Genomic DNA, 12459 nt, shown 5'->3' with positions numbered 1-12459 from the left:
GTGTCTATGTACAGTAGCAAATGGTAACTATTAATGTCTTCGACCCTGTCGTGGATAAAAATACTATCCTTTTAATTTCGCTTACAAAAATAGGAGCAATATTCAAACAATGATTGTCTTTTTTTCTATTTATTTTATATAAAAACATAAACAGCTCAGGCGAATTTTTTGTTCTTGTGCAGGCTTTATATGAAGAATTGTTCTCTATCAGTAGTATTTATATATATATATTTATATATTATATATAACTTAATGATTGGTCCACAAAGTAGATCTGTGCGTTTCTCTAGTGCTTTTATACAAAAAGAAAAACAATATTATTATCAAAATATTCATTTAATGGCTTTACTTCATACATAAATACATGTTTAGATAACACAGGAGCGGTGATTGTTCAGTCACTTTGGAAATGACTTTTGTTTTTCTTTTTGGGGGGCTCTGTATACACAGGAGTGGTGGGTTACTCAGCGCTACAAATACGCTACTCGGCGTCCTTTGTTTTTAACTCTTTGTTTATACCTTTTCCCCAGGACCGCTGCCAAGTATTTCTTGACAGCCATTTGTTTCCGGTAGCGGCTGTAGCTGTCTGTGAAGATGCCATCCGAGTGCCGTTTGGAGAGCGGTTCCGAGTCGTCCTCCAGGCCGCTGGCACCGCTGCAAAGCAAAGGACAGTTGCAACATCTGGATCCACTCCCCTGTCCTGCCTGCACTTTGGAGGCCTTGCCCGCTTTGCATTTTGGCTCTAGGAGCCCCCGGGCTGCTTTAACCTTTCCAGATTCTGATGATAATTTGTCACTTAGGGAAAGCTGTATTTGTTTTTGTTTATTTTCCCAAAGCTGTTCGATTTGGGGCGGGCGGGGAGGGGGGGGAAATGAAGCAACTAAAGCAACATGTAGACATCGGAGAGGCCGAACGAAACAAGAATCTATCTAAACATGCGGTGAGGTTGAAATCTGATCATAATATAAACCGACAGTCAGGAGACAATATATTCATGCCATGAATTATTCATTGTGAAAATGAAATCTATTTCCCCATGGGCTTTATTAAAATGTTACCTTCTGCCGAAATTATCTTCATGACACTGGGCTTGCCGCGTGCCAGGATGTCTGACTTTCAACGCGTTTTGTTTAAGCCCCGCTACACTGAGGTGTGGTGAATTCTATTCTTTACAATGGAGAGCTCTCTTAAAATACCCAGATCTACACTTACAACGGATCTCCTGGTGCGATTCTGCCCACCGGCTATCGCCTGAACCTCTGGGCTACTGAATCGATGGGCTACTGGACTTCCTTTACAATGACCAGATTTTGATCATCAACTAGCCATCTGGGCGTTTCACTGCACCTTTCACTTGGGAGTCAGAGAATGAGAGCGAGCAAAAACCCACGTGGATTTTGACATTTTCAAGATGGGTGTGTTGCTTAGTGCGCGAAACACCAAACACACAGCGAGCCTAACAAATATACACCGGTGGTACATTACACGTGGTTTAATGGAAAGATGGTTTCGTCTTAAGTGACATAAACAACGAATAAAAATCTTACCCCACCCGTTTGGCCATCAAAGAATGTAGGTATTTCCTAGCGGATAGCTGACCCAGAACTCTCCTGTAGGCTTTGTTAAATATCCCATCGGCGTGCCTAAGTAGGAAACGAAGATTAAACACAGAAAGAAAGATCAGTGTCCAAGCCTGGGGACCGGAGCTCAGCAGCCCCTCACTCCAAGGCGGGATGGCAGAAGGAAGCCCCTGGCTGGGCTGGTGGCTTATATTTACCCCGAGTGCAGAGGACGGCCTCCGCCTAGGACCCCCGGGGACAGCAGGGCCCTCCCAGCACCGGCACTCCCAGCCACCCGGCTCATTTCCTGAGCGCAGCGCCCGCCTGGCGCGTCTGGTGCGTTTCACGGAGTGCCAGCACTAGCCCCTCCGCGGACAGCCTGCTTCCCTCCGCCTCCCCCGCCTGCTTGGAGGTAAGGGAGGCTTTTAATCTCCTCGAGCCTTTACTTGGCCGGCAGGGCAGGGAGGGAGCGATTTGTTGCGGCTCTTTTGAATGGGATTGACAAGGATCGTTTTGCTCCAGCTCAGGTCATGCGCCCCACCAAGGGCCTCCCATAGTCACCTCTTTTCCGGTGGGTAGTACAGGGTGTACATGTCGTCTATCATGGATGAAGGGTTCGCTATGCCGAGGGGGTCGTTGTCAAAGGCGAAATCCTGCAGCGTGTTGCCATCCTCGTCATAAACTTCATCTTCCAGCCTAGCCCGGAAAGCAAAGGGCAAGAATTCAGACGCCTCCTGAGAAATCCTACATATAGGAGTATTTGATCAATGTTATCCAGGGCTACTCCTCTGTCAGGGATCTACTGGGTTTTAACATGGGCACTTCCGAGGCTGGATTGAAGGCCTTGCTAGAGGTGCCCACAGACAAGATTACACCTACCCCACTACTCCCCCCCTTCACTTCATTCCCCCGCTTCGGCATCAGTATAGGGCCAGGCGCGAGAGAAATACACAAGCAAACCAACCTGCTGCGAGGCTGGGGCCAGAAACAAGTCCAGGGGCTGCCAAGTAAGCAGCTGATCACTACCCACCTCTCCCAGCACGAATCCTGATCGCTTTCCAGACTACATACCCAGGCGAGTGGGAGCGGGGCTATAAGTTAAGCGAGAGAAGAAGAACAGCACTTCCCATTGAAAGACACCGGCTTTCTCCAGTTCCCCCTCTCCCTCACCCCCCCTCCGCGCTTCCAGGCCCCCCGAGAGATCAGAAGCTCTGCCGTTAGCAAATGACTGCTCCTCCTTTCTCACACCAAGTGGGATCTGGGTGGGGCTTGTGTTTGTTTGTGTTTTTCGTTGAATGGTGTCTCTGTCCTTGAAGATCGCTTGAGTTTTGTTTTCCCCCTCTCTCTGCGGCAAGATGTAGGTCACTGAGCGTTTCAGGCAGCTATTTTTGTCTCCGAGCTCTGGCAGGGAGATTAATAATAGATGCGTGTAAAGTGTTTCGCTCCTGCTAATTCAGGCGCTCGAATGAACCAGCCCGGTCCCCTCAAACCAATGGCCCCTCTCACCCCACCTAACGCCTTCTGGAAGGACTGGCCATTTATACGGGGACGGCTCCCCCCAGCTTTGGCATCCGGGGGCCCTGCGGCGAGGCTGACCTGAATCCCAAAGCCCCGGGTAACGCTTTGCTTCGTTTAAGACCATTCCGGAGCGTGTGCTGCCCCGCACCCAAGGGCGAGCTCCGACCGTTCACATGAGCTCCAGAGTGAGTTTCGCAGTTCAGATGTTGCACGCACATTCGTGCTGAACCACGAGCGTGTCCCCTGGGGGACTGAATGGGCGGAATAAATAGAGCTGCATAATTTTCCGAGGGAGCTAAGATGGGTGGATAGGAAAGCTCCCCCGTTCTTCTGTTGTAAGAAGCGCTGCTCGTTAAGGGAAGCCAGATTTACAGCAGGCTAGAGCCAGAAGTTGATTGATTGCCGCTGTGTAATGCTTCACTCCCTGCTATAAAGTGCTGGGATGTCGTCCTTTGTTATATAGGTTTGACCTGGGAGCTGCCCCTACACTCGGCTCGCTAGTTGTGAAATCCTGCCAGCTCTGCTCCGGCGTGTTAACAATCCTGCTCCGAATCTAGTGAGCGCGAGAGCGTCTTACGGAATCCTGAACCGATCTCAGGAAGGGTGAGCCGGGTGACGCTCTGCCCAGCCCTGAGTACTACAGTAGCCCCCCTCTCCCATCCAGCGAACTTTTAAAAAAAGAGCCGGAAAATAGTCCTTAAAGTACTTAACCAATAACACAGGTTGGGGACAGATTCTACCCTGCTGCTGTAGCTCACGAAAGCTTATGCTCAAATAAATTTGTTAGTCTCTAAGGTGCCACAAGTCCTCCTTTTCTTTTTACCCTGCTACGATACAGGAACTTAATTCTGGAACATATCTAGATCTATATTAGAGAGACAATATAGAGGGTTATTATATGTGTTGTAAAACTAAGTTTTATCTATATCTACACATATTCCTTAATACCCGGTAAACCCTTCTGCCGGAAATGTGTCATTAAAAAATTTTTCTAACTGTATGCTTCAAAATGCTTTCATCTAGGTACTGTCTGTCCTGGAAATACCTGTCAACTCCTTTTTAGCAGGTTATCGCCACTCAAATTAGGCTCAAAGGTGGCCGGAAATGTATATATTATGTGTTATTGCACTGTAGTTCATATAGAAAAATGGATCCACTAAAAGGCTAATCAGCTTTTCCCTATAAGGCTTACGCTGGCTTCTGAGAACTATGCTTCATTCAGGACCCCAGTTAACAGAAATCGAATAGTTTCACCAAGACCAAAGTCAGAGCTATTCCCTATTATTTAGGAAGAAAGGGGATAAGAGTAAGGCACGCGTGTGTAGGAAATAATACAGCGTAAGATCCTTCCGGCTAAGAAGCCCTGATGGAAGAAAGGGGCCAGTCCATTAAACCCTCCATCTCCTGGCGAACATAAGAATCTATTCTAGTTTCCCTGCCACAGGAACTAAATTGGACTTTTAATCAAGCAGCCTCAGTCCCCAGTCTCTTTTCCCCGCTCCCCAAGAAGGTAGATGGAGTCGGTAAATAGGAGGCGGCGGGGTTTTGCTCCTTAGTTTTTCTTTCTGGGTGCTTTTCATTGCTCGGAAGAGCTCTACTCCGTTCGCAAGAGAGGGAGAGTAAAAGCTACCACACACAGAGAGAGACCGGGAGACAACTGCTCTCTGCTCTCTATTACCAAGATGCAGGGGACATAACTGACGGGGAAAGCCAGGGATGCGAGTCTTGCAGGGACTGGGAAGAGGGAGGGATAAAGAAGACACCTACCTTAGCGCAGGGTATTGAAATCCAGCAGCAGGTGAGCAGTAGACGCTGCAGTGCATTATTATCCCATAGACCAGTAGTGCTAGGATCGCTTTGCTACACATTGCCACTCTGTGTATCAGGGAAGAAAGAAACAGCAGCTGTCAAAATGCTTCCCTCACTCTCCCTTTTCCCTCTAGCTTTGCCACGAGCAAAATCTAACCAGTTAGAAATCAAGTCTTAAGTGGGCTCGATGTAACAACAACAAAACGTGTGCGCGATTTGTGTGGAACCATTGGCTTCAATTACAACCAGACACAACCCCCACTTCCCAGCACACAGGCGCGCGCACACACACACACACACACACACACACACAAGTGCCTGGGCTAACGAAACCCGATCTCTCCAGTTAAAGCTGCTGAGATGCCTGAGATACATTTTCCTTACCATTAAACTCTTAACACCCGGCACTAAGAGCGTTTGGCTGCGCAATTAAAGGGTAGATTTAAAACAAAAACAAAAAACTGTCTCCCAAGTTTCAGCCGAAATAGTTAAACCTCTTGTGGCATCGCCTCTCTGACGAGCAAAGCAGCCGAAGGCAAGAAGAGCGGCAGTTACTTGGCTGCTGGTTTAAGGGGATCCGCTCAAAAAAGTTTGTAGGTAGCAGGCAGCACAGATCTGGAGTGGAGCCTGTCAGGGAAGGGACAGCAAGAAAGAGGGAGGAAGGGAAGGAGACAGAAGGGAGAAAGAGAGAAGGAAACACAAGAACGGGAAAGAGAAAGCCAGGGAGGGAGAGAGAAGACGGGAAGCAGAAGCAGGCTGTTCTGGAGCTGCTGGCAGTGAGATGTTCTCTTCCCCAGATCTTTTCCTTCACTGAGATGCTTCTCGCTTCGGCTGCAGCTCTCTCCTTCTTCTTTCTCTGTGCCTCCAAAGTTGACCAGCCTTCCGCAGCTCGATTTTTTAATGCAATTAGCAACAAAATCTTTGCAAACCCCTTGCTTTATCAAGAGCCCTCTTTGTAAACATCGGTCTGCATGTTACCTTTAAGGGCGGCAGTATTGTTTGTTGCACTGTTGTGGCGTTCGGATTTTTATTCAGGAATCAAATGAGGTGGTTTTTTTTTTCAGTCACGTAATAATCGGGTATCAGAAAAGACGTCATCACCTCAATTCCTCAAGGAACATAACAATTCTGTGTCGTCCTCGCGGATGATCTGATCGAGAGTCATAAGCTTCCCATAAACACTTTAACTCACACTATTTTTTTCTTTTTCTTTTTTACACAGAGGTCTAGAAGATTTGATGCTTGTCAAGTTCTCCCTGACTCAAGTTGTGGGGAGGGATAAGAGGCCGCTGAGGAAATTTTAGGCTTTTTACAGACCCCGTCCTCAAGGGTGGTCTCAGCAGCCTAACCACAGAGCAGATCTGATTGAAAGGATGAGCTCTGATGTGATAACTTCTATATAAATTCGTTTGGCAAAGCCCAGGATTCTAATGTGGTACATATGTTCCCTTCAACGGGGCAATTGAATAAAGAAATACGTTAGCTTTGTTACTGTTATTGTTATAAAGGCTGTTTGAAGTCTTGGAGGCTTCTCAGTAATTTTCTAATTAGAGTTTGTAATTGACACTTGCTGGCTGGTGGGTGGATTGATTAGCTGAAGGCTCCCAGTGTGGAGCTGTCCAAACTCTGCGGTGCTGAACTGGGGAAATGTGGCAACCAAAAGACTGACTTGGAATAACATTTTCACCATTTGTTTTTTTATACAGCGCTCCCAAATGGGTAGAGGAATATTAGCAATGCCATAATTCAGTCTGTGCAATTACGATATCTCACAATCACTGTAGCAACAAAATATTTGCAGCAAGCTATAGCCCTTTCTACGCGTGTCATTATATTTTTCTGTGCGCGGGATTGGAAAACATCCCTTACTATTTGCGAAAACACGCCACAGGGTCCGATACTGTCCTTTGTTTGATGATATTGCATATTAATTTCGGCCACAAGCATCCCCATTAGAGGACTGAAATGATTAAAAATTCGCAAGCCCTGATTCACTTGTCACTGACAAGAACGGAGCGCAGTACATGTTACTTTTCAGGTCTAATTTTCACTGTCTGTCCCTTTTCCTTCCTGTCTCGTGTCTGCGATTTGAGCTCCTTGCAGGGCAGCAGAGGCAGACTGGAAAAGAGAGAGGATTTCCATTAAAAGTTCATTTGCTGAGGGACTCTTAAGGGAATCCGTCCGTTGGGAGGTCTCAATCCACCGATATTATTGTACTGAAAATGACGTGCAGGCATGAAAGCTCTGTGGGAAGACCACCGTCTGGCTTCCAAACCTCTTGATATTTCGATGATCTTCTTGCTCCCCCTCTATGGTAGAAATTCAGATTCATTTCCGAGAATTACCCAAAGAAATACAGACTGCAGGAGCCATTACAGAGCATTTTAATTATTTGGCTCATCAGCAGAGAATTCAGGAAGCAGCAATAATTTAGTCCTCCTGTTTCCTATTTCAATGGTTTTAGTGAAACATGTTTAAATGAGCTATTTGAGCTCAAATCGATTTCTCAAAAACATACAATTACAATCCTATTATGATCATTAAAGATTTCATTTTTTCCCGGGGGTTCAGGAACTATAACTTGAATGAAGTATTCCCTTAAAAATGATAAACTGTGCGATTACGGAAAGATTCAATATATAATACAACATCTGAAAACACAATTATTTTATAAACACTGTGTTAAATACTGAAATAGTCCTTTGGCATTTGGCAAATAATTAAAAAATCTAAAACTTAAATGTCCAAATAATACTATAAGAGTCAATGGGTGGATGTTTTTTCCTAAGGGGAAAGAATAGCTACTTATTCTGATCATTAGGGGTTGCTTTGATAATGCTGGGGTGAACCTATTCAAACTTCTAATCTTGCTTCTCCAATGAATTCCAAACTGTGTTTGGATATACAGAAATACCGGAATACATCTAAGAGTCTCTGGTAAAGGACACTCAGTGTAAGCAGAGGGTGCCATCGTGTGGGGACTTTGTTGTCTTCATGACCTATTAAAGAAAAAAAAATATTTGGGGCCAAATCCTGAAGCTCTTGTTCAGTCTTTCTCAGTACGTATTCAGATAAAAAACAAAGAGGCCAGAGGAGTTTTGCCTGAACAAAAGCCTAGTGAGGGCTTCGAGGTTTGATTTACAATCAGAATATATTTATGCATAAACTCCCTTTAATTTATTCTTGCCCTCCAGATCCCTCAGCAGCTTGGAACAGATGTCATATTATTAAATCAACCTGCCAGGCAAATGTTTCTTTATTATCCCCTCCCACCTCAAATGTGGAATTTTTCTCCAAAATTACCCAGGCCCCAAGTCGTGGATAGCAAGATCCAGGCTTGGGCTAATAACAGCTTTTCTAGCACAGGAATGTCATGGCTTTAAACCTGGTATCTTTCATCCTTGAGAGAGAGAACAACGAGCTCTATAGGGTTGGTAAAGGAAGATTTTCCCTGTTCCAAAGTGACAAGAATCCACTATATTAGACTTTAAAGATATTTTAGGTGATTTTCTATTCATATGTATTCAATTGTTTTTCCTCCCTCTGACTCTGCAGTGGTAAGCAGGGTAACTAAAGCATCTACCTATCCAGAGAGAGGGATATAAGAAATAGTCCAAATAAAAAAAAATAACTTTTGAACATTTTATTTTTTCCCTGTAATCTATATAGTGTATCCAGAATAAACCTTAGCATACTGTGGTAAAAAGGTTTATGGACACTCATTTAAGGTGAGCTGCAAAACTCACAAATGTCTTTGCCACTCCTGAGAAATCCAACGATCCCAAATTCATGCCAATAAATAGCTGTATAGCACACTGCTCCATCATGCATTCCATGCATGTGCATGCACATAATATACACATATTACATTAGCGGTCTAGGTTGAAACAACAATAAAGGTTTGACTTTGGCCTGCTAAAGAAAGTACATTCCAAGCTAACTCTGTAATTTGAAAGGGATTTAAGATTCACAATACTTGATCTTAGGTATCACATGTAAAGCAACATCTGCACACAAACAGGTGAGCTCAGATTTTGGTGGCAGAATTTTCTTCACCTTCCTCCTATCACCTGAAATTAGTTATTTTAATTTACCTGAATGCATCCTTTGTTTTTTCAAAATATTTCACAAAGTATATTTTTAAAATTCCATAGATATTTTAGTGGAGTTATAGATCCTCCAAGCCTGACACAATATGAATCAGAGGAGTGAAGTTTTGGAATAGCCTTCCAAGGGAAGCAGTGGGGGCAAAAGATCTATCTGGCTTTAAGGTTCTACTCAATAAGTTTATGGAGGAGATGGTATGATGGAATAATGTCATTTTGGTAATTAATTGATCTTTAAATACTCAGGGTAAATAGGCCTAATCCCCTGAGATGGGATATTAGATGGATGGGATCTGAGTTACCCAGGAAAGAATTTTCTGTAGTATCTGGCTGGTGAATCTTGCCCATATACTCAGGGTTTAGCTGATCGCCATATTTGGGGTTGGGAAGGAATTTTCCTCCAGGGCAGATTGGAGAGGCCCTGGAGGTTTTTCGCCTTCCTCTATAGCATGGAGCATGGGTCGCTTGAGGGAGGATTCTCTGTTCCTTGAAATCTTTAAACCACAATTTGAGGACTTCAATAGCTCAGACATAGGTGAGGTTTTTCGTAGGAGTGGTGGGTGAGATTCTGTGGCCTGCATTGTGCAGGAGGTCAGACTAGATGATCAGAATGGTTCCTTCTGACCTTAGTATCTATGAATCTGTGAATGTACTAACACTCTGAGGTGGATGGCTGTAATGTTGTGGTGGTGGTGTCAGAGATTTTCATTCAAGCGTGCATATTTCATACTTGTCTACATATGTTGGCTGATGCTTGAAGGGTAAATCTATTCATTTTTCAAACCCTTTTTTTAGATCTAAAGGCACAGGACTTTATGACAACATCAGAAGCAAGCCTTGTTATCAGTCTACAAGCCAGGAAGAAATCATATGCATATATGCAGCCCCAGCCTTTCTCAGCAAGGCTACCCTTTGCTATGTTTTTCACAGAAACTTGGACTACAGTTTCCTCTGGTTGCAGGATCCTCTGGGTTCTCCATAAAATACCACCAGTAAGCTTAAAATACAAAACAATTAATTCTTTTCTCACAAAAAAAATCACCTGTGACAAAAGCACAAATTCTCCAGGAGGGTTGATCCAATACTATGTCTTTTATCAAACCTAATGCATCACACACTATTGTATCAGTGTCAAAACAAGCAGCTTAAAGCCATTCTGTACTTTCTGAGTAAAGCACCTCCTTCCAGTTTTGATCTCATCTGCATAGTGATAAACCACAACAATTCTTCTCTCACCCCCAGAACACCAACTCATCATGAACAAATCTCAGTCTTTTAACCACAGCTCCATTCCCCTTTTCAGGACTCCATGGGAAATAGATCTCCACTATTCTAGTTAGCACCCTCTTGCACTATTTGCACTGAAATTCATAATGTCTGATCTGCTACAAAAGGTTTCATTTCTTCTACCTAACTGTCCTTAGGAGAACCAGGCCAAATGGTTCAGACAAGCATACAAAGGACAAACCAAAGAAGAGTTATTCAAGGCATAAAACTTTATTACTAAAACTCCCAAGTGAATAAAGGGTAAAATAGCATCTTCTGGACTAACAAAAATATGTACTGTGCACTGTTCCCTCTAAGCTGTGTGCGTGTGCACGCACACAGATCCTAAACTCCGCCCACATGACGAAACACCACATGCACATTTGTCCCGCGTCCCGAGTGCACATCGGTCAGGATGCCCTTTGTCCCGATGTCAGGGATCGTTCACCATCACCGCCAAAGTCCTGTGGCTGGCGTGGCCGTGCTTCCTGGGACAGCTTCCGGCGGTGTGCCTGCCTGCCAGCAGGAGCCTATAGTGTGGGCGGTCCCTAGGCACAGAAGCAGAGGGGGTCTCAGTGTGCTGCACCAGCTCCCTCCTGCCCAATCAGAGCTGCAGGGGCAGGGCTTGCAGGTGCCAGCAGTGGGCAGAGAGCCCTTTGCCCCTCCCCCCCGACCCGACCCAACCCTAGGAGCCAGAGGGACCTGCTGGCTCTTAGGGTCTCTGCGCACTGCCAGCGCCTGCAAGCCCCACTCTGCAGCTCTGGCAGCTCCCATTGGAGCTTTTCCCAGCAAATGGGAGCCATGGAGCTTGAGCTTGTGGCGGGCGCAGCACATGGAGAGTCTGGAGACACCCCCCCTCCCCCGCCCTCACCATTCTGACCCTAGGAGCCAGAGATCTCCCAGAAAGGCTGGTGAGTGCAGCTAGGGAACGGGGCAGGGCATGATGCAGTGAGTGTCTGGGAGGTCTGTGATGGGGTGCTGGGCTGTGAGGGTGTGGAGGGCGCTGGGCAGTGGGGGAGCTTTGTGTGTTTTGGGGTGCTAGGCAGTGGGGGCCTGTTGGGGGGTGCTGGGCCGCGAGGGAGATTTGTGTGTGTCAGGGCACTGGGCAGTGGCGGTCTGTGTGGGGCATTGTTTAATTGTGGTGGTGGGGCTGTGCGGAAGGGCACTGGAAAGGAGGGAGGGAGGAGACATCTGTGTGTATTGGGAAACTAGCGAGTGGGGGGTTCTGTGTGGGGTGCTGGGGGCTGGGGGGGCGCTGGGCAGGGGGGGGTGATGTGCACAGCACTGTGCATTTGTAGTGGAAATGTGGGGAGGTTGTGGGGGGGCTTTGGGCATAGTGGGTTCTGGGGGTGCAAGGCAAGGGAGCTGTGTGGCTCTCGTCTCTTCCACCCCCCCCCCACTCGCCCAATGTGTCCTGATATTCCACTCTTGCAATCTGGTCACTCTATTTACAGGTGACTTTTGACATTGTTCCCCCGCCATCTATCAACACAGCTAGATTCTACAAGCTGGAAGCGGGGGAAAGGGAAAGGAGGGCAATGAATCGTACCCCTCCCCACCAACATTTTGAACATGGAACGCTGATCATGTCGGGACGGTCGGGACCCACACATCTCCTTGTAGTTTGCTCATTTGGCTGTGTACATACTCAAGTACGTGTGAATAAGTCAAAATGCCTGGCTGTAGTTGCTAAGGAACTGCAAAGATTTCCCAGAAATGAACAAAGTTAAGTGTTGTTTTCATGATTGAAATCTTTCAAAGGCATTGGACTTCATTTACTCGTGATGTTTTACCACTTTCCCGTGTTTTTTTGCCACAGATGCATTGAAGTGATCGGAGCTATGCACAGACTTCCAGTATCCTGATCTGAATGATCTCCCGTTTGCCCTTTTGTTGAGTCACGCTGTTAAGCGCATTGAAATAGTAGCCATATAATAAAAGTATTAATTTTAAATAAACCAATCTGGTAAAAAATCAATCCCCAAATGTCATTGTCTAGAGGTCTAAAGCATAAAAGAACAAAGACTTCATTTAAATCTGGATGGCTGGATGAAACTATAGAGACGATTACACCAAAGTCACATAGCTTAATGCTTGTTAAACTTCAGGCAATATTCATATATGATGAGGACAACGGAGTGGTTTGTGTATATTGCCGAGATGCCAGAGCTTCAGGAGAATTTTCAACAGGAAGAATGTGG

General features: G+C 45.7%; 1 protein-coding gene across 4 annotated transcripts; it reads right to left on the bottom strand.

Moving 5' to 3' along the window:
- Window positions 1-430: 430 nt before the first annotated feature.
- Window positions 431-6338, bottom strand: ADCYAP1 (adenylate cyclase activating polypeptide 1). 4 transcript variants are annotated; one of them, XM_043508027.1, is made up of 5 exons: window positions 5865-6338; window positions 4845-4952; window positions 2121-2303; window positions 1548-1643; window positions 431-654 (listed from the first exon to the last, which is right to left on the bottom strand). In XM_043508027.1, exons 2-5 carry the CDS (start codon window positions 4943-4945, stop codon window positions 471-473), a joined length of 564 nt encoding a protein of 187 aa, XP_043363962.1. In that variant the 5' UTR covers window positions 4946-4952; window positions 5865-6338; the 3' UTR covers window positions 431-470. The 4 variants fall into 4 exon arrangements, with proteins under 4 accessions (XP_043363962.1, XP_038244250.1, XP_043363961.1 ...); XM_038388322.2 differs by having other exon boundaries at window positions 2121-2255; window positions 5271-6332; XM_043508026.1 differs by lacking the exon at window positions 5865-6338 and adding an exon at window positions 5271-5858.
- Between the last annotated feature and the right edge of the window lie 6121 nt (window positions 6339-12459).

Source organism: Dermochelys coriacea, chromosome 2, assembly GCF_009764565.3.
Source record: "Dermochelys coriacea isolate rDerCor1 chromosome 2, rDerCor1.pri.v4, whole genome shotgun sequence".
NCBI lineage: Eukaryota > Metazoa > Chordata > Testudines > Dermochelyidae > Dermochelys > Dermochelys coriacea.
The sequence above is the reverse complement of the archived record's forward strand: the minus strand, read 5'-3'. Positions and strand labels throughout refer to the sequence as shown.

Bases quoted from the DNA above. Each gene is read 5' to 3' on its own strand.
- ADCYAP1 (XM_043508027.1), bottom strand. From the start codon at position 4,945: ATGTGTAGCAAAGCGATCCTAGCACTACTGGTCTATGGGATAATAATG. The intron at 2,304-4,844 runs GTAGGTGTCTTC...TCCTATATGTAG, and splicing joins TTTCAATACCCTGCGCTAAG to GATTTCTCAGGAGGCGTCTG. The intron at 655-1,547 runs GTAAGATTTTTA...TTTGCTTTGCAG, and splicing joins TTGATGGCCAAACGGGTGGG to CGGTGCCAGCGGCCTGGAGG.